This window comes from Echinops telfairi, unplaced genomic scaffold (genome assembly GCF_000313985.2).
Source record: "Echinops telfairi isolate 266 unplaced genomic scaffold, ASM31398v2 ScPeMD7_443;HRSCAF=831, whole genome shotgun sequence".
Classification (NCBI taxonomy): domain Eukaryota; kingdom Metazoa; phylum Chordata; class Mammalia; order Afrosoricida; family Tenrecidae; genus Echinops; species Echinops telfairi.
The window spans coordinates 17,129,844-17,152,016 of NW_022104341.1; the positions used below are offsets into that span (position 1 = coordinate 17,129,844).

Genomic DNA, 22,173 nt, shown 5'->3' on the forward strand with positions numbered 1-22,173 from the left:
CAACTAGGTATACTGAATTTCATGGTAAAGTTAAATGATTTTCCAATAATTTCTGACATAACTGTTATTTCTCTTTTGGGTGCTAGCTCTAAAATCCAACCTCAATGTTAAAAAATACTTTAGTCCTCAAATCCTAACGACATGACTTGATGAAACAGTACTACTTCTATTTACTATTTATGGTTAGAGACAGGACTTTTCAACCTTGGCATTTCAGGCTGAAGATTCTTTTCGCAGGGGTGAGGTGTATCTTAGGATGTTTACCAGCATGACCCTCTCTATGTCATTAGATGGCAGTGACATACCCCAGTTGTAACAACCAATGTATCTTCAGACATTGCTAACTGCCCCTGGGAGTCAAACTCACCCCAGCTGAGAACAAATAGGATATGAGCACAATTGATGCTATCACAGGAAAAAAAGGATTCAAATACAACACCCTACTGCATCAAAACTTACATATTCAGTAGGATGACCATGATTCAAAATCAAATCAGTGGTGTTAAATGGTTTGCAGATTTGATTCAAAGGACTAAAAGCAATATGTCATTCCTCCAGGAATACTAATCAGTTTGTAATGAATGATCTACTCACTCCTACTTGTCACCATCTGCAGTCACCAGATATCGGGTACGATGACATTTAAGACCTTGTAGCAGAGAAGAAAAATAATTTCTTCTTTTAACTGAGACCTTTAGTGGTCTCTTAAAAAACCAGCCAGTACAACTGTAAATTGTACTTCTAAGAGTTTCCATGATTAAGTTCCAGATCTCCCACATTCCAAACACAGTAACATTCTTGCCTCAGTTTGTTTACCTCTATGCAGATCAGTCAAATCAATATAGGAAGCACTGCCATGGTTATGAGGGGCAGTGGTAGATGAAAGGGCTCAAGGGGCATATTTGAACTGAGTTCCCTAAAAGGATAAACCGTTGATCTAGCAAAGAAAATGTAAATAATACTGTACATTCTGGAAGCAAAAATCAGCTGCTGCTCTACTTGGTTTATTCTTTTAATCCTCTGCAGTCAGACAGCAGTGCCTCTTGTTCTTATGTCACATTTACACACATATCTCCTATGGAGTATACATATATACAAATATATATTCCTTGACAATATGATATGTATAACGATCATCTATCACAATTACATGCATTCTGTTCTTAATCTTACAAGGAGAGTCAATTTTTAAAATTGTCCTTAATCAATCCTCCCCTTCCCCAGAATTCAGTTTTATGTTGCTTTCTAAAACTTGGAGATATAATAATAATTATTATTATTAGGTATTATTGGAGGTCTAATAATACTGTTAGTTACTCTGAACCGCATTCATAGGAACTGGTTATCACTTATGAAACAATTATTGGAACACAATTAGTGAAACCTTGGGATCGTCAATCGGTGATCCCCTAAACTACCAAGTGCACTGGCACAGATGGGCGGGCATAAGCAGCAGTGGTTGAAGTAAACGAAAATCTAGCATCAAGATCAGTGGTCGCGGCTGCGTTTTACTTAGTAAAGGAAAACACTGCTTGTTGCTGGGCCTCGCCATCGTTCCCCAGAGAAGGCAGGGCAGCGATTATTAGAAGAAAAATCAAGTAATCCAGGGACAGCAGACATTTCTGAATGCCGGGAAGAGCGGCGTCCCAGGACCCACCGCCCTCCGACTCCCGGGAGGACAGGATGAAAAGCAGACCTCCGCGCCAGGTCCCGCAGCTCCAGCGTGCTCGCCGCAGAACCGCTTCCCGGCTGCAACCACCATTCTGCAGAATCGCTTCTTTTTCCCCACATAGTATCCACATCTACCCTCAGTGGGAAAACCCGTTGCCGGCGGCGTCGGTGCACAAGCCGCCATAATCCATGCCCACTTCCGGTGTCGACGACGACAAGGGTTGCCGGCTTCCCTCAGAGCTGTTTCCCTGAACCGACGTGGCTGCCTCGCGTCCCGCCGCAAACACAGGTTGACTTCCGGAAGCACGGCAACCGCCGTCCGTTCTGCGCACAACCGGAAGGAGCTGACGGCGGCTGGCAGAGTCCAAACCTCCTCCGTCGTTCCCTCCCGTTTGCGTCTCCCCGCCTCCTCGGCGGGCGCCGAGCGCCAAACTCAAACTTGCCGAGGGCGCCGTCGCTTTCCCGGCGAGCGCAGGAGGGCCGGCCCTTTCCTCGCACGAGCCGGGCGCCGGTTCACTATGAGCCAGGTTTTGTTCCAGCAACTGGTCCCGTTGCAGGTGAAGTGCAAAGACTGCGAAGAAAGGTGAGGCGTGCGCCCCCGGGGCTGGCGGGTGGCGGTTGGGGTCCGACTGAGGGAGAAAGATGGCGGCTCTTGCCGGCGGGCCGCGACCGCCGCTGGGTGTCGGGCGGGTCTGGAGGCGGAGAGCACCCACCTGGGCCTGCTGGGTCCCCGGGGTCCTCCCTCACCACGTCGGCGAGTGCAGGCGGCAGGGTAACGGGGTTGGTGAAGAAAGGAGAAGCCGACCCCTATCCATTTCATGTTAAAAGTCCTGCGGCTGAACGGAATAGTGGAGGTGACAGCCCCATTCTCCCATTGGAGGAAACCGGGTGGCGCCGCGTGTTAAGCGGCAGGTTGCGGTCCCCACGGTAGCGCGGTCGAGCCCACGAGTTGCTCTGTGCGACCGAGATGAGGCTGGTTGCCCTGGTGAACATTTCCAGCCTCGGGAACCTCGGGGGACAGTTCTACCCTGGCCGGTAGGTTCAACCCGAGTCGGAACGGACTAGATGGCCGCGGGCTCGGTGGTTTCTCCCCATTTGACCGCTAAGAAGGCCGGCCCAAGGATGAATGATGGAGGGAGCGCTCACCGCATTCACGACAGACGCTACGCGACGACATGAGCCTCGGTTCTCTGCCTTTTTATCGCGCGTCTTTGGATGATATTGGAAGTAAATTTAACTCTCAAGAAGGAAAAAAATATATATCATGTACTGTTACTTTGGATCTTCCAAGCATTCGTTTTTGTTTGTTGTTTTTAAGCAAATTAAGAACAGCAGAAACTTCAGTTTTGAATGAAAAACACTGCCTACTGGCAAAACCTTACGGGCCACCGGAGATGGTCAGGAACAAAGTCTTTGTCTTTATGGGGGAGGTGAGACAGACCAGTCTCCCAGATAAATTCAAAATTGGAACGCTGAAAGGAGGCGGTGCTATTGGGTCTAAAATAGGTTTGACTAGAAGCTAGGGCTTTACATATTTTGCCTCACTTCTACCACTTATTAGCTGTCTCAATTTAAGTTTCTCATTTGTAAAACAGATAATGACACGGCTAAACCACATGATTGCTAGGAAGAACAGGTGTGAGAATGTATGTGAAACTAAATGGTGTGGAAATTTAGCCAAATTTTCATTTAGCCAAAATGAAAACATTGATGTGTTGAACTGCTGTTAAGTATCTCAGAGTTCCGTCCAGATCAGATGGTATGCCAGGCAAGGAGCTGGTACCAAACCAGTAGCTGTATATGATGATACGTAGGCTGTTGAGATGTACAGTTGTCTGTGCTGTCCAGTATTGTAGCCACTGGGCATAGGAAGTTACTTTACACGTGAAATGTGACTAATTCAAATGGTGCCCACTGAAGGTTTACTTTGGGGGAAAAATGCAATCTTATTGGTAATTTTTGTTAACCATAGTACTTTGAATATATTAGGTTAAATCTATAATTTTTTTTAACTCCTTGCCACTGAGTCGATTCCACCTCACAATGACCCTATAAGACAAGATAGACTTGCCCCAGTGGGTTTCTGAGACTCATTTTTCACAGCAGCAGAAAACCTTATCTTTGTCCAATGGAAGGGCTGTTAGTTTCAATCTGGGCCGACCTGTAATGTACCGTTCCATCCGGGATCCTGCTATTAAAATGCTGCCTTAACCTTTTTTTTAAAATGTGAGTTCTAAAAATCTGCAAATTGCACACATGGCTTATACTTAAGGCTTTCTCTATTGGATGAGATTGTCCTCGAATGATAACAGAAAGAGAAGGAAGGGGCAGAGTGCCACTTCTTATGCCATTGCTGGAACTATTCTCCATTGTCACCACAACATCTTCGTAAAACGATTTCAACTTTTTCATTCCTCCTGGTTAGAAACCTGCCATTGGTGTTGGCAAACTGCCACCTTTGATTTGGGAGTCCGGTTTGTTTTTGTTTTTGTAAACGTGGCTAAGGCCGTAAGGTCTGCAAACCTGAATATTTACTGCCTGGCCCTTTACAGTGGAAGCGTGATGGTGCAGTGGATAAGTGTGGCTGGGAATGGAAAAGTCAGAAATTAAAGCCCAATAGCCATTTCTGGGGAGAATAATGTAGCAGTCTGTTTCTGAAAAGATTTGGAAACCCAATGGGAAAGTCCTATTGAGTTTGTAATTTGATTTGATGGCAAACAATTTGAGTGTGTGTGTGTGTGTGTGTGTGTGGGGGGGGTCTTTACAGAAAAAGCTGCAGACCCTGCCCGACAAAAAAATTCAGGCTGTTTTATTCACGAGATATTTGTGGATACCTACTAAGTAGGAGGAACTGTCCTAGGTGCTGAGGCTAGAAACCTTTTCTCCTCCAACAAAAAGTTATTCTGGTCTTCAAGGAGCTTACACTTTAATTAAAACATACAATAAAAAAAACCACCAATGCCATTGAGTTGACTCCAACTCATAGCAGGCTTAAAGGGGAGTGTAGACCTGACCCTCTGAGCAATTTCCAAGACTGCAAATCTTTAAGCTTTCTGCTGGTGGGTTTCAAACTGCTGAATTTTTGGTTAGCAACACAACTTGTAGCCCATACACCACGAGGGCACCTTCTTGGATTTTTAATAAGGGGGATTCTGCCCCTCCCCCCCATTTAGAGAGGCAGGATATGGCACAGGTTAAGAGTTTAGGTACTGAACCTAGATTGCCTGGGTTTAAATCCAAATTTTGCTACATATTGGCTGTTTGATCTTATACAAATTGCATCTCTATACTCATCGTTAAATTGATATTAGTGCGTACCTCATGGTATTATGAACGTGAAGTGAAATACATGTAAAGTGCTTAAAACAATGCCTAGAGTTTACTCAGCACCTATTAAACATTCACTATTAATAAAGTATTGCTAACGCATTGAAAATAAATAGAAGTAAATTAAAGTCACAATGACAAAGAACATTCAGTAGTGGGCAGCAGTCATGATCAGGGAGCTCTTATGTAGAGAGAGGTTATACAAAATATTGAAACTCATGGTTTGATACAAATCTGCCCTCTCAGTTTTGTGCCCTAGCTTCTTGGCACAGTATGCTACTCATACAAGATTACTTATTATCCCCTGAATGTACCATACTGTTACTCTTGTCCCTTGGGTCTCAAGTGCTCTTTCGTTCATCTTTAAGCCCTTTCTTAAATACATGCACTACAAGGGCCTTTTAAAGTTGCTTAAGTTGACCTTAAGGGCCCTTATTCATTTATTTGATAACTTGATTTAGGTCATGGGTTCCCAAATTTATTTGACTTACCCCTCTCTTCAGAAAACAACAACAAAAATTATCCAGCTGCCACAACCCCACCATTTAAAACTTCTGTACTGTAGAGCCCACAACCCAGGATAAAATATAGTTATCTACTTTTGCGCACACACCACCACCACCATCATTCCAGCGCCCCTCCCTGACTTTGGGAAGCACTGGTGCAGGTAAAAGACCTGACTTCCGATTTGGACTCCACAGTGTGACCTTAAACAAGTCTGTAGTGCTGCACATCTTAGGTTCTTCTTGGTAAAATAGGTATATTTACTTAAGATTATTTATTGATGATATATGTAAAGTACCTGGCAGATACATAGTAGTATTAGTAACTTTTCCCTCTCCTCTTTGAAGACCTAAAATGCAATCTGAAACAAATCTAGGGGAAATATTGAGTGTGATCTCAATCTGAGGCAGGGACCATGTTTATTTCTGTTTGTATCCTTAGCACCCAGCACGGTGTCTGACTTAAAGTAGCTTTTATTTGTTTGCTTTGACAGTTTAAGGTCATAGCTACTAGGTGGCAGAGTTAGGCTAGAATCCAGTTCTGCCAATGCTTGATATTTAAGCTGTTTTTTATTTAAAAGAATGTCTAGCCAAATCTAGCTGACAGACGATGTTATGTATACTCACGCCTGTTCGTAATGTAGCATTTATTTTGATAAATGGCATTTTTTATTAATACAGTTTTTATAGAGTGTTCTCTTTTGTTTCTGGGATGTTAGCCTTATAGAGAAAATGGCATTTGTGATTTTTAGATAATATAGGCATAAGTTGAAGCTGTCATGGGTTTGGTTTCCGATCACAGCAGTAAAGCAACTATTAAAGCAAGCCATACAATTAAATTTTTTTCCAATGCAAACAAAAATTATAAGATGTTCTGGTGGCATAATGAGTTAAGCAGTGAAGTGCTAACCAGAAGGATGGTGGTTCAAACCCTGAGTGACTACACAAGACAATAATGAGGCTGTCGGCTGCTGTAAAGATTTACAGCTTCAGAAACCCTACATAGGGTTTCAGTAAGTCAGATTTGCCTCGATTTGCAGTGCAGTTTGGTTTTATAAAAATTGTGATTATACTATACTTTATCGTCTAAGTGCAATAGTATTGTGGAAAAGGTTGCAATATTATGATAATTACCAAAATCTGAAACAGACATGAAGTGAGAACATGCTATTAAAAAATGGTACCAATAGACCTGAGCTATGGGATTGGCACAACCTGCAATATTTTAAAAACACAGCATAATTTAAAAGACATAATAAACCTTATAATCCAATCCATTTTTCTTACAAAAGAGAAGACAGATTTTTCTCCACAGGTAGTAAATTATCAGTGACATTAGAGTGGGAATCACATCTATTTTGCATATATGAGGGGTTACTCCCACCCCCAAATAAAGAAGGGGAAAAAGCTCCGCTGGGCAGAGCTTTGTAGTCCGCACTTATCCTGCTAGACGAGCATAGAGCAACTTGCACTGAATTAGTGCACCCAGTGGTGTCTCCTGGGAAGGTTCTCTCTGCTCATAGTGAATTTTATCATGAAAGCAGTTTTGTTTGAACCTCGCTTTTTGTAATGGCTGATTTAAGAGAATAGTGTGCAGCTGTGAAATTTTGTTTCCTGCAGAAGCTGTTGTGATGTTGAACACAGCTTACAAGGACAGCGCTATGGGGAAAAAACTCAAGTGTATGAGTGGTTTTCTTGTTTCAAAAAAGGTGAAATGTCGATTGATGGCAAACTTTGTTCTGGACACCAGTCAACTTCCTGAATGGATGAAAATGTTGACAAAATTCGTGCACTTGTGCTTGAAGATCGATGAAGGACCACTGAAAAGATAGGGAAGTTATCTGGACTTCCTTGGAGCTCAGTTCAGTGAATTTTAACGGAAGATTTAAGAAAGAGAAGGGTCACTGTGAAATTTGTGCCTTGGGTTCTGACTGACCAAGAAAAAGAGCGTGGACTGGAAACATGCTGTGTTTTGAAAGAACAGCTGTGAAGTGACCCAGATTTTTTCCCCCAAGCTCATTCCTGGTGAGGAGACTTAGTGCTATTAGTATCCCAAAAGCAAACATCAATCAAAACGCCATAGTCATCTCGCCCAAAAAACTCATCAAGCAAAATCAAAGATCAAGATGATGCTCATTTGTTTTTTTGATGTGAGGCGGGATAGTGCATTTGGAGTTCATTCCACCAGGTTAGACTGTTAATCAAGTTTTCTATGTAGAGGTTCTGAAAAGATTGTGTAACAGTGTGTGATTTATGGCAGACGTGGGGTCTGGTTTTGCAACCACGACAATACACTTGCTCACACAGCCATCTCATTGAGCCAGTTTTTTGGAAAAAACAGCATGCCTCTCTTGTCCCATGCACCTTACTCACATGACCTTTCTCCGTTTGACTTCTTTTTGTTTCTGCAAATGAAGAGGGCAGTGATTTGCTATGTAAAAGAGGTGAAGAAAAAAACGAGGAAGGTGCTGTCAGCCTTCCAAAGAGATGAGTTTGAAGTGTTTCCAAGAATGGAATCACAGATTTGACAAGTATATTAAATGTAATGGAGAGTGCTTTGAAGGTGATAAGGTTGTTTAGTAAAAAAAATTAAATGTAGAGCTTAGAAAAATATTCCATTCCACCATGCCCTGCTCAGAGCAGCCAATGCACAGAGAGGACCATAGGGCCGGACCCACCACGAGACATGATGTCCCTCAATGACCTGTAGCGCTTCAAGGGATAACACTGGAGTCACAGTGTGGTAATTGTGCTGATTGGACCCCACCACTCTGGGGCAAAATACTAAGGGTGTGCAAAAGCAGAAAGAGGAACAAAGCAATGAAGTCCCCAGGGAATACCAAAAATAGACTTTGTGACCAGGCATGGCACTCCATCAGACTTGACCAGAAAACACTCCTAATGGTCAACAAACAAACCTTGAACTATTTGTAGGCTTTTCTTTTTTTGTTGTTGTCAGTTTTTTCTGTGGTTGTTTTTTGTTTTCTTTTGCTCTTTTTTGGGGATGTGTGTGCTTATTACTGTCTTTCATGTCTATCTAGATAACAGGCAGAATAAACAATCTGATGGAAAAAACAATGGGACTGACGGTTCTGGAGGGAGACGGGAGAAGGGGAGACAAGGGAAAGGAAGTGGATGTTAACAAACCCAGGAACAACAAGTGATCTAAAATCAATGGCAAGCTGGGCGTAGGATACCTGGTAGGACTTGATCAAGGGCAATGTAACTGAGAGGAATTATTGAAACCCAAATGAAGGTCCAACATGATAGTGGGACAAGAGGAAAATAAAAGGAAATAGAGGAAAGAACTAGGAGGCAAATGGAATTTACAGAGGTGTAATTAAATACAGGCATGTACATGTGTAAATATATTTATATATAACAATAGGGAAACATCTATGTACATGTATTTATAGGTTTAGTATTAAGGTAGTAGATGGACATTGGGCCTCGACTCAAGTACCCCCTCAAGCAAGAACACTTTGTTCTAATAACCTGGCATTCTAATACCGACACGATCACTGAAGACAACATGGGTGCATAAGCAAATGTGGTGAAGAAAGCTGATGGTGCCAGACTATCAAAAGATAAAGCATCTGGGGTCTTAAAGGATTGAAGATAAACAAGTGGCTGTGTAGCTGAGAAGTAACAAAGTCCACATGGAAGAAGCACACCACCCTGTATGATCATGAGGTGTCTGAGAATAGGTATCGGGCATCAAAGACCCAGAACAAAAAATCATATTATTGTGAATGAGCAGGAGTGCAGAGTGGAGACCCAAAGCCCATTTGTAGACAATTGGACATCCCCTTACAGAAGGGTCACAAGGCAGAGATAAGCCAGTCAGGGTGCAGTATAGCACCATTGAAACATACAATGTTCCTCTAGTTCCTTAATGCTTCCTCTCCAATCCCCCCTCCCCCAACTCACACACTATCATGACTCTAATTCTACCTTACAAATCTGGCTGGACCAGAGCATGTACACGGGTACAGGTAAGAGCTGGAAACACAGGGAAATTCAGGACCTATAAACCCCTTAGGACCTATATTGAGAGTAGCAATACCCGGCGGTTAAGGGGAAGGTGGGGAGAAAAAAGGGAGCTGATCACAATGATCTACATTTAACCCCCTCCCAGGGGATGGACAACAGAAAAGTGGGTGAAGGGAGCCACCAGTCAGTGTAAGACATAAAATAATAATAATTTATAAATTATAAAGCTGCTTTGTAACTATTAATAAAACTGGCAAGAGATGGAAAGGGGAGATTTTGTGGAAAAAAATGTCCACAAAATCAGGAAGGGAGACATCAGTCAGTATAAGACATGAAATAACAATAATAATTTATAAATTATCAAGGGTTCATGTTGGGGAGGGAGGGGAAAAATGAGCTGATACCAAGGGCTCAACTAGAAAGAAAATGTTTCAGAAATGATGATGGCAACAAATGTACAAATGTGCTTGACACAATGGATGTATATATGGATTGTGATAAGAGTTGTATGAGCCCCCAATAAAATGATTAAAACAATAGAAAAATTCCATTTTCTCTTTAGAGGGTATCCCGTCATATTGCTGCCAATCCTCAATTGTCATGTCTATGTTTTTTAGCCCTACAGTAGCCTTGAAGGCCTCTCTATGCCTTGGGTTGCTAACTGCAAGTTCAACTGTTTGAAACCACCAACTGCTCTGCAGGAGAAATAGAGGAGGGTTTTCTGCTCCTGTAAAAATTCCATCTCAGTAATCCGTAGGGGCAGTTCCACTCATTCTTATAGGGTCAGAATGAATTGTGAATTCATGGCAGTGAATTGTGGGTTTTTAAAATTTTCGTTGTTTTTTTTTGAGTAGACAGTGTGGAAAATCTTGAAAGAATAACTTAAAATTGAACAAATTGTTTTACTAATTTACTTTCCCTATACATCAAAGAAAGATCATTGTTATTTATTTCTAACACAATAGTTTGAGGCCTTCTGGTGCACAGAGTCCGACACCCCCCCCCACACACACAAAATTTCCCCTTTTCATCTCTTGCCAGTTTTAGTTACAAAGCATTAATAGTTACAAAGCATCTTTAGTTATATGCCTCTATCCAATGCTGAAATCGCTAAAAAGCTAAGATCCCTCCTCTCAGGGCTTAGAATTGAGGTAGTAAATGATAATAAACTTGTTGACAGTAATTATGTAGAGTTAGCTTGTCTCTGAAAAACTTCTTATGTATGCATAAGGGAAGGGAATGTGTTACCTTTGATTCTTAAACTTTCTAAGCAAATCTGATATTTAATTTTACGTTTTTAAATGGGAATATATCATACATTAATCCGATCATTTGAAACATTTTTTTAATTTAAAAAGTTATGATTACGTTGATGGTTTGTCTTAATAGAATCAAGGCACTAGGTTATATGACAGGTTAGCACTAGGATATCTCATTTACTGTATATACTCGAGTATAAGCCAACCCGAATATCAGCCGGGGCACCTAATTTTACCACAAAAATGGCATTAAAAACGTGCTGAAAAACTCGGTTTATACACGAGTGTATACGGTAATCCTCATAGAAGAACAAGAATTTAGACTTCAAATCCAGAGGCTACCCCAAATATCTGTTCATCAACTAGGGAATACCTGTGGAATATTTTATAGTTTAAGACTAGAAATTAGCTAAAACAAATGTCAGTGATAACTCATTTCATGTGGATTTTTCTGATAATTGGACATATCTTTTTATGCAGGAGAGTAAGTGTTAGAGTGAGCATTGAACTACAATCAGTGTCAAATCCAATTCACAGAAAGGTTGGTATATATTTTTTGAAGTATAATTTTTCTACATTATGAATAATTTTATTCCTTAACCCTTTGAAAACTGGATTTTTCCTGCTTGGAATTTTGTTGTTTAAACCATGTTTGTAGTAACGGAAGCTATTTTGAATGAAAACAATGAAGTGAGTAGAAAGTTTTGGAGGTAATAGGGATTTTGATGTAAGGGACTCTTGCCGAGACTTGTGGGATAAGGCCCATTTCTTCAAACAGTTATATCGACCTCCCACTAGAAGGCAGCATGCAACCAAAGTGGGAAGACTGCTTCCCACTAAATCACAGAAGTGGAAAATACAGGTGGGCACTATATGTGTCATGGATCCTGAAAGGGTTAATGATGGGAGATTTTTTTGGTATATTGCTTTATGATTTGTAGGCATTTTATAACAACTGCAAATATGTGGTAGATTCTACTAGGACAACAATTGGTGGTTTAATTTGTAAATGGAGCATTCGGGCATCAGTCCCATGTGATCTTCAAAAGTCTGAGTCATTAACAGAACTGATATAGAATAAAGGGCTAAGAAATTCAGCATGTTCTGTAACCTCCCAAACATTTTGAGCTTCAAACTATTTGTCCTTTTTTTTCTGACTTTTCATCTACCCATAGTGGAAACATTTGAATCTTGCTACTGAAACTGTTGTCACTGTCTTCCTTCAGGATTTAGGATTAGTACCAAGCCAATTGTCATTGAGTATTTTCCAATTCATCCTGTAGGTAGAGGAGAGCTACTTTGTAGGGTTTCCAAAATCTTTAAGAAGTTGAGGAAATGGCATGGGGGCCAAGCCTGTGGTCTTTGCTACACTAAGCAGCAGAATCCAACTCCACATCAGCCCCAGGCCAATTGCTAGAAGGCAAAGGTCAGACTTGTCTCCACTGTCAATTCTTTTTTACCCTGTCTGACACCCATCTTCCCTCACCAATCTTCCTTCGCACAGCACTTTCCCCCTCTACTGGATTTTGTAATTTATTGCAATGGCCACACAGAACTCACAGATAGCATTCTTTCATTATGGGGTTTATTAGAGAACCTAACAGGTTACAAAAATGTTAAGTATACAGATCTTTTCTCAGCCATGCTGACAAGATATTTCTCTCTGGTCCTTGACCTCTCAGCCATATGGTTCCTTGGCGTCTCCCATGTTCTGTGATCCAGAAAGCCTGCACTGTGCTTCACTATCTCTGTGTGGCTACTGGGCTCTGTCGCATGATCTTGATGCTCCTCTTCTACCTCCACCACTGTAGACAGGGATCACACGTGCACTATGTTTGGTGGCTATTCATTCTTGTTGGTTATAGGATTCTCCTCTCTGCGTCTGACCAGTGAATGGCAAAACTGACCAGTCCCCTCTGTTAGTATTTCATATGCCATGTTTGCATGGTCCCTCCCAATCCTTGGGTGGGAGACACAAAGACTTGGATAGAGGAGCCATTAGTGAGTCTTTAACTTCACCACACAAGCACACTGCCACATTTTTCTCCAGTGGAGTTGCTGGGAGATTCAAGCTGCTAACTTTCAATTAACTTTAACCACACTTTAACCCCAGCACCACCAAGGCTGCATTAGGAGTTCATAGGGAAATGAAATAGAGTTATATGCAATAGACTAGGAGCCTACCTGGTGTGATATTAAAGGAGCCCAGGTGGTATTTTGGGCTAAGCATTGGTCTGCAGTTCAAACCCATCATGTGTTTTACCTGAGAAAGATGAGGCTGTCTACTCCAGTAAGGATTTCCAGTCTCAGAAACCCTGAGGAATGACAGTAAGGGTGGTGGAGGAGGGAAACTGGGTAGGAAAAAAAAGAGCTGATACCAAGGGCTCAATAGAAAGTAAATGTCTAGAAAAGAATGAAGGCGTCATATATACAAACATGCCTGATTCAAGTGATGTATGGATTGTGATAAGACTTGTACGAGCACCCAATAAAATGATTTTTTTTAAAAAGAAGAAAGAAAGAAACCCTAAGGAGCATTTCTACTCTGCCCTATAGTGTCACTATTAGTCCAGGATCCACTCAATGGCAGTGGGTTTTGACTTGAAGATTTCAATGTTTTCAAATTTTTAAATTAAAATAAAAACTAAATATGTGAGATGAATTAATGTATAAGTAATAGGTTAATATGAGGGTGCCTGAAAAATTCCATTATCCTTTTATTTTCCATGAACTTTTTGAAGCACCATCATGTTAGATGATTCAAAAAATACACAAAGGGTCATTACTTTTCTCTGCTTCTAATTCTTTTCTCAGCACCCTCTTTCATAATCCCATTCTCGCTTTTAAATGCGTCCGTGGCTACAAACCCCAAACCCATTGCCATTGAGTGTAATCTAACTCATAGCAACCTTATAAGACAGAGTACAACTGTTCTACAGACTTGCCAGGGCTCTAAATCTGCACCAAAGTGAACTGCTTCGTCTTTTTCTTGCATAGCCACTGGTGGGTTTGAATTGCTGAACACGTAATCACTGCACCAGTAGTGCTCCTTCCAAAACAAAATTTTAAGGACTTAGTTGAATTCACTAGGTCTCAATAGTAGCTTCAGTTTTTAAAATAGCACCTTAGGGTGGACTCACTAAAGGTATCCTGAATCAGCAGATTCCCAGAGTGCTAATTTTGCAGAATCGGGATTATATTTATACTTACATGTCTGCTGTATTTTTCCTTTCCTTCCACACGCCCCCGCCCCCCGCCGAGTTTTCTTGTTTCTCTATCAATTCTCCAGTAGCCAGGAGTAAATTTTAATTTCCAATGAGAACGTATTCTTAACCTGAAAGCTTAGTTCTTTCCTAATCCTTCATTTTGTGACTCTCTTGTTTTCCTTACACTGATGTTTTCTGCAGTGTGTAATTTCTGGTGTGCTTGCCTGTCAGCTTCAGCTGCTGTGCTGCTCTGCCACACTATAATTTAGCTACTTGGGAATTGATGTATATGGACGGTACCCACTTTATTGAAATAAAAAACAGATGGGGTTCCATAGCAGTGGCCACCTGGAGTAGGAGAACATTGGCTGTTAAGGAGGAAGACCTGGTAACCTGATACTCGTTTCCTGCCGGAGAGACAAAGGCTGAGTCCTTTTTCAGAGTGGGTGATTTGTCAGCTCTGCTGTTGTACTTGGCACTCTTGAAATACCAGACCAGTGAACTTGAGGAAAGCTGCAAATGTAATTACATGTGGTACAGCCCGTGGTAAAGGATATTTTTTGTCTGGGTGTCACAATGCAGCAGGGCCTGCCTCTGACTGTATGAGACTGGCACTTTGGATGTTAGCATTTAATTCACTTTTACTACCCCTGTGTGGCTCTCAAAGAGTAGACTGCCTACCCCTATTTAAGATCAGAAACAACGGAAAACAAAGCCATCTGAAATATAACTCTGATCCATTGGTATGACTGAGTAACTTCTCTTTCAAGAAGGAAGAAATTACTCTAATGCTGGATTTAATGAAAACATTAAAAACCAACAACGTTTCTTCTAGGATTTAGTTATTCGTCTGACTGATGATACTGATCCATTTTTTCTGTACAACCTTGTTATATCTGAGGAAGATTTTCAGAGGTAACTAATATTTTTTTCTCTCAAATCATACTTCATCTGGGAATAAATTGTTTTCTTAATTTCTAAGTTTTACTCTTATCTTTGAAACATAAGCTGATTAGGATCATTTAGATATTTCAAAAATGCTACAGTATGTATAGTATAATTGGCATATGTTGAAAGCATTTATATAGTAGTTTATCAGAGTTCTGTTTAAAACAGCTAAAAAATTTTAGGTAAAATATCCTTTTTCCTACCATTGAATAAATTATACAAAATTAAAGTTCCCAGCTTTAATTCTTGATTAAGATGGATATTTGTAAGTTAAAAAAAAAAATCACTTTGTTACATATAATTAATTAATCCATTTTTTCTTTAAAAAAATATTTCATTTTCCTGTCTTCGATTTAGCTTAAAATTCCAGCAAGGTCTTCTGGTAGACTTCTTAGCTTTCCCACAAAAATTCATAGATCTCCTTCAGCAGTGTACTCAAGAACATGGCAAAGAAATTCCAAGGTAAGTCCCTTGAAAGCACTACATTCTTTCAAGACAGACTCCAGTTTGGAAAAAAACCCAAACTGGTGGGAAATTATTTTTCATTTATTATAAGTAACCTATTTAAAAAATATAATGATCTTAGTATTTTTGGAAATCTAAATTAATGTATGATGAATAAATCACTGAAATCTTTAAAATGACAGGGTCAAGACTAAGGTAAGGTGAGTAAGGCAAGGTAGGCAAGACAAAGCCATAGCCAGTGTTTATTAACACCCTATCTGTTTTTCTTATCTGGGTTTAGGATGCATTTAGAGATCAAATTTTAAGGAAGTATGATTAATATCTGAAATAACTTACTAATCCATTGCCGTCAATTCAATTCTAACTCACAGTGACCTTAGAGGTCAGTGGAGAACTGGCTTATTGGGTTTTAAAGGCTGTAATCTTTATGGAAGCACACTGCCACATCTTTAGAGTGGCTGATGGGTTTGTATCACCAAACTTGTGGCAGGCAATTAATTGCTTTAATTATTGATCCAGGAGGGCTTCAAAATCATAATTTATATACCCTTAATTTGTAGGTCTTGACAACACCATTAAAATTATCTGACAGCAAAGCTATGGATAGATGTGTACATATGTAAATACATTAATTCATAGAAATAGAGGTATTGGCTTATGTACATATATTTATATGGTAATACACTGAGGGAGTGGATGAATCTTTGGGCCTCTGCTCAAGCCCTCCCTAATGCAAGAAAACTTTGTTCTAAAAACCTGGCACGATCCCTGAATACAAAATGGGTGCATAAGCAAATGTGAAGAAAGCTGATGGAGCCTTGCTATCAAAAGATATAGCATCTGGGGTCTTAAAGGCTTGAAGTTAAGTAACTGGCCATCTAGCAGAGAAGCAACAGGCCCACATGGAAGAAGCACACCAGCCTGGTCAATCATGAAGTGTCGCTGGGATTGGGTAGTAGGCATCAAAAGACCCCAAACAAAAAACATTGTTGAGAATGAGGGAGACAGATCAGAGACCAAAAACCCATCTTTAGACAGTGGGACGTCCCCTCACAGAAGGGTCACAAGGAAGGGATGAGTCAACTAGGGCGCAAGATAGCACCAAAGAAACACAATATTCCTCTGGTTCCTTGAGGCTTCCTCACATTTATGACCTCAGTCTTGCCTTTCACTGCGGGCTAGAATGGAGCATGTGCACAGGTACAGATGACAGAGCTAACGGGACACGGAATCCATGTCAGATAAACCCCTCAGGAACTGGAATGGGAGTAGCGATACCGGCAGAGTATGGGGGATGGTAGCGAGAGGTGGGGAGGAAGGGGAAACCGATTGCAATATCTTTGATACAATTGATGTATGGATTATTATAAGAGCTGTAAGAGCCCCCAATAAAATGATCTTTTAATTAAAAAATTATCTGAAATATTTAACAATATCAAGTATATGCTTTTATAGTGAATGTGGAACAGGAAAGAATAAGATAGTGTTTGTGTGTATTTATAATCATTTAGTATTAGTGTCTGATCTTTTCATTGTGAAGTTCACAACCTTTTTAATCTGTTGGTTTGATAAATAGATTGGTTTGATAAATAGATTGATTATTGGTCTAATCATTACTTGATTAGGACCTACAGAATGCTGCCTTTCTAATTTAATCATTCTTTTTATGTTTATTAGGTATATGAAGGGGCTTCAAAAAAGTTAATGAAAAAAATTTCATTATTTTTCAATGAATTTTTTGAAGTCTTTCCCCCCCTCTTGTAATTCTGTTTACTCTGAAAATCTATACTACTAAAACCTCAAAAGGAGCCCTGGTGGCATAGTGATTTATTTGCTACACTGCTAACTGAAAAGTCAGCAGTTTAAAACCACCAGTAGCTTCTCTACTCCTGTAAAGATTTATGGTCTTTGAAGCCTATAGGAGCAAATTACCCTGCCCTCTGCCGTCTCTTGAGTGTCAGATCAACTCAGTGGCAGTGATTTTGGGTTTTCTCTTAGAAAACAAACTCATTGCTATTGAGTTGATTCCCACGCATTATGAACCCTCTGTAATGTTTCTGAGGCTGCAGTCTTTCCAGGAGCAGTTAGCCTTATCTTTCTCTTGAGGAGTGGTGGATGGTTTGAATGGCCATCCTTTTAGTTAGTGGCCCAACACTTACATCACAGAGCCCAGGAAAGGATAGATGCTTAATTCTATTAAATTGGCAGTTTTCAAGGTAAGTCATTAACATTCTATTTCTGTGGTATTCTGGGAATTTTTTGTTTGTTTTTAATTTTTGCTTTCTCTTTCCCTCTTTAACTGTTAACCCAGTTAACATTTATTTGGACATTTGGACATTTATTTGTGCATTTCAGTCAATCCCTGGTTTGTTTGTTCATTTGTTTTGCCTAGTGTTTCCTCTTCAGAATTTGATACACGCTCCTATGGTTCCAGTACGCTTCCTTGCCTGATCCTTCAAAGTAGAGGCGTTCTGGATTTAATGGGAGTGTTTCCCTGTCTTATATATATGTTATAATGTGACACTTTCTTTTTCAAAGGTTTTTGCTACAGTTAGTTTCCCCAGCAGCCATTTTGGATAGTTCACCTGCATTTTTAAATGTGGTGGAGACTAATCCCTTTAAGCATCTTACTCACCTTTCACTAAAACTTTTACCTGGAAATGATGTGGAAATAAAGAAATTTCTAGCAGTCTGTTTGAAATGTAGCAAGGTAAGATTTATATTTTAAGTTACTTTAAGATTATTATAGAGGCCTTTCATAGATCATTTGAAGAGCCATATTTCCATTCATTTTTATTTTCTGAACAGATATTTTAAATCACCAATTTTTTAATAACGTAATATACTTAGTATATTTCTTTAGGCAAAGTCAACAATAAAAATAAAGTTAGACTATGATTTTTGCTAGTTTTCTGTGACCATGAGCAGATTAGGGTCATGATTTCATCAGCTGGCAGATATGTGTAGAAATAATTACGCTATCTAGCCCTATCTTAAATGATAGGATATATGAATGTCTTGAAAAATACAAAGTGCACAATAGTAATAATTTATCTGGGGTCCATGAAGGTGAGATGATGGGGAAGGGAGGGGAAAAAACGAGGAGCTAATACCAAGGGCTCAAGAAGAAAGAAAATATCTTGAAAATGATGATGGCAGCATGTACAAATGTGTTTGATACAATTGATATATGGATCGTTAAAAGAACTGTAAAAGCCCCCAGTAAAATGATTTATTAATTAAAGGTGCAGTCTCAGAAACCCACAGGGGCAGTTTCTACCCTGTCCTATAGGGTCACTATGAATAGCATGGACTCGAGGGCAGTGAGGTTGGTTTTGGTTTAGGTGTATACATAAATTTTTGTATGTGAGTCTATATATAGGTAGGCATGTAAGTATATGTGTGTATAAATGATGCATATACATTCATATGCATATAATATCAGTTAAAAATGTTAAAGAAATATAAAGTGTTTTTAACAATATAAGGCATTTGGCAGAATGAAACAACCTTTTAAGAGTTTTCACAAAGTCTTCATATTCAAATACTATAAATTAGTTAGTCTCTAACATTAATGGGTTATCCAAATCATCGGGGGGGAAATCTTATTAAATTGCAAATTTGATTAAAACATTTGCTGGGGGAAAAAGCCAAACAAAAAACATTTGTTGGACCTGAGATTCTGTACTCCAAAGATGCTCTCTGCTGATGCTGACACTATACTTTATGTAACATGGCTCCAGTTGATTATATTAAATTCTAAACTAATTTTTAAATTTTTATAAATAGGAAGAAAAATTATCATTGACACAATCACTAGATGATATTACTAGGCAACTCAACTTGACACAAAAGGTAATTCAAGGTTTGTTTATCTTTGGTAGGTCATCTAGACATTGGCTCTGGTTTGCTTCTTGACTCATATCCAAGCTTTTGTATGTTTTTTCAAATCCTGCTGTCACTGAACTCCCTCTCCTTTTGCCACAGTTTCCCTACAAGATAATTATATTAATATGATACATTCTCATATATTTTATTCTATCCAAATATTTCTGATATCTCTAAATTACAATCTATTCTCTCCTATCTGAAAACTTTTGTTAAAGTAATCTAATGAAAATTATGTCACATGTTAATTTTCCTTGTAACTTATCCCTCTTCACTAAATACTGTCCCTTTCTTGTCCATTTTTAGATTTAGAATTAATTCCCATATTAAGTCCCCCTAAGCTTACCATTTTTCCAGTCATAGCAACAATCCTTATTTCTTGAAATCGAGGAGCAAAGTATCTGAATAGCGGCTTGTCTTTAGACAGAAATGATCCCTTTGCAGCATGTCTCCTCTTTTGGAGCCCATGTGTTGCTGTTCTTATTGCCATAGATGGGAATTGGCAAATTGAATGAATGAAAGGTTAATCTGTGGACCATTTTACTTCTAAAATTGCTTTCATTCCATCCTTGATTTCCTCAGACTTTATTTAAAGCAAAATTAAATAACTGAAAGGAATATGTTCTGAATAGATCTTAAAAAGCTGTGATTTGCATTTTCTTTTATATCTTTGTGAATATTGCCACACTTTAATCAAAGTATAACATATTCAAGTGATTATCTTAATGATTTGTATTAAACTCTATTGTAGACTTTATCAGAAAAAATCCAGGAACTGGATAAGCTACGTAATGAATGGACATCACACACAGCAGCATTGACAAATAAACATTCGCAGGAATTGACAAATGAAAAGGAAAAAGCCTTGCAGGTATGAACATCAAAGGAGACTAGAATAGTATTCTTATACAGTGAACCCTCGTTTATCGCGGTTAATCGGTTCTAGACCCTACTGTGATAAATGAAATTCCGCGAAGTAGGATTCCTTATTTGTAAATCAAATATTTTCATAGTTAGAGCATAGAGGACATGAAAAAACACCCTTTAGTCACCATTACACTTGTATTACCCAATTTATTAAACGAAAAAGGGAAAATACAGTAAAACATTTTGGACGTTACAATTATCATTTATTATTTATTATATTATTTATGGCATCAAGCGGGTACAGTATGAGCCAATCAGTGGCAGTAATGACAGAGCATGCGCTGTTACGCAAAAACCCCGGTAGAGTGAAGCCGCGGAAGTCGAAGCGTGAAGTGGCGAGGGTTCACTGTATATCATTTTAATTATTTAAATTTGTTTATATAAATTTATTCCAAACAAAATATGATTTAAACGTGTATGTGGTTGGCTATAGATAAGTTCTCTGAGTGTTCACTGGTGTTAGTCTTGGTAGGATGCCTTCCAGTAAAGGATACTTTTTGTCGTAGAAAAACATGATGTTGAGATCAGAGTTAATATGAAACTGTTAACAAAACCCAAGTGGACATCTTTCTGAATTCTTTTAAGGAAGATCTGGTAGACTTCAGAGATGAGAGAAGAGGGGAAAGACTGTCAGGCTTGATGAATGAAGAAACTGTGGCTGAAGTCCAGAAACTGGTGGAAGAAAAACTGTAGGGTTACCTTGATGTGGTAGCTACTGAAGATCTGATGGGATCTCACATGGCTTGGCACTTCCAATTGTAAGCGAACATCTTGGCCTCAGTAAGCTTTTTTGGCTCCATGGGTACCAAAAGTATGGAACAAGGTCAGCTAGCTTAAAGAGCCCATCTTTCCATCAGTCTTTTCAGCAGCCTCAAAACTAATGAAGACAATTTTATGGAGCAAATTATACCCAGGCACAAGTTTGGGTTTACCAATATCACCCAGAGTGCAAGATTTAGTCAAAACAATGGCTTCTGAGGGCATCTGCTGAGCCAGTTAAACTTAAGATAGAGCTGAGCTCAGGTTATAGGGACTGCTTTTTGGAATTTTGAAGAGTAATGTGATAGAAAAGAAGCCGGATGATTATGAGGGCTTATTAGAAAGAAGTTGTAAGAAAACTGAAATTTTCATCATATCACATGCAAGTAAAATTTTGCTGCAGATCATTCAACAATGGTTGCAGCAGTATATTGATGGGGAGCTGCCAGAGATTCAGGCCGGGTTCAGGAGAAAATAGGAACAAGGGATATCATTGCTGATATTGCTGCATCTTGGGTGATAGAAAATACCAGAAAGCTGTTTACTTTTGTTTTATTGACTATGCCAAGGTGTTCGACTGTGCAGATCATAGCAACTATGGATAGCCTTGAAACATTTCACTGTGCTCCTAAGGAACTAGAGTTTATGGATCAAGAAGTAGTTGCAAGAACAGAAAAAGGGAATACTGCATGATTTAAAATCAGGAAAGGTTGATAAACAAGTGGCCATCTAGCTGAGGAGCTACAAAGCCCACATGGAAGAAGCACACCAGCCTGTGTGATCATGAGGGTTCAATAGGATCAGGTATCAGGCATCAAAGAACCAAAGATCATATCATCGTGAAGGAGGGGGAGTGCGGAGTAGAGACCCAAAGCTCATCTGTAGGCAACTGGACACCCCCTTACAGAAGGGTCTCAGGGAGGAGATGAGCCAGTCGGTGCAGTATAGCACCGATGAAACATACAACTTTCCTCTAGCTCTTTAATGCTTCCTCCCCCCCTACTATCATTATTTCACTTCTACCTTATAAATCCAGCTAGAACAGGGGATGTACATTGGTACAGATAAGAACTGGAAACACAGGCAACCAGGACAGATAAACCCCTCAGGACCAATAATGAGAGTAGTGATACCAGGAGGGGAAGCGGAAGGGGGATAGTAAGGGAGAACCGATCACAAGGATCTACATACAAGCCCCTCCCTAGGGGACAGACAACAGAAAAGTGG

At 39.7% G+C, this 22,173-nt stretch overlaps 2 protein-coding genes across 2 annotated transcripts in view; one reads left to right on the plus strand and one right to left on the minus strand.

Moving 5' to 3' along the window:
- TRMT13 (tRNA methyltransferase 13 homolog) overlaps nt 1–1,921 on the minus strand; it is a 25,127-nt gene extending 23,206 nt beyond the window's left edge. The window contains exon 1 of the mRNA XM_045292029.1: nt 1,619–1,921. Coding sequence (XP_045147964.1) covers nt 1,619–1,855 — 237 coding nt within the window. The 5' untranslated portion in view covers nt 1,856–1,921. The remainder of the gene's footprint in view (nt 1–1,618) is intronic.
- A 239-nt stretch (nt 1,922–2,160) lies between these two features.
- The window catches only part of SASS6 (SAS-6 centriolar assembly protein), a 40,858-nt gene continuing 20,845 nt past the window's right edge, over nt 2,161–22,173 (plus strand). The window contains exons 1-7 of the mRNA XM_004699233.2: nt 2,161–2,254; nt 11,234–11,294; nt 14,795–14,874; nt 15,265–15,369; nt 17,911–18,082; nt 19,162–19,227; nt 20,012–20,131. Coding sequence (XP_004699290.1) covers nt 2,190–2,254; nt 11,234–11,294; nt 14,795–14,874; nt 15,265–15,369; nt 17,911–18,082; nt 19,162–19,227; nt 20,012–20,131 — 669 coding nt within the window. The 5' untranslated portion in view covers nt 2,161–2,189. The remainder of the gene's footprint in view (nt 2,255–11,233; nt 11,295–14,794; nt 14,875–15,264; nt 15,370–17,910; nt 18,083–19,161; nt 19,228–20,011; nt 20,132–22,173) is intronic.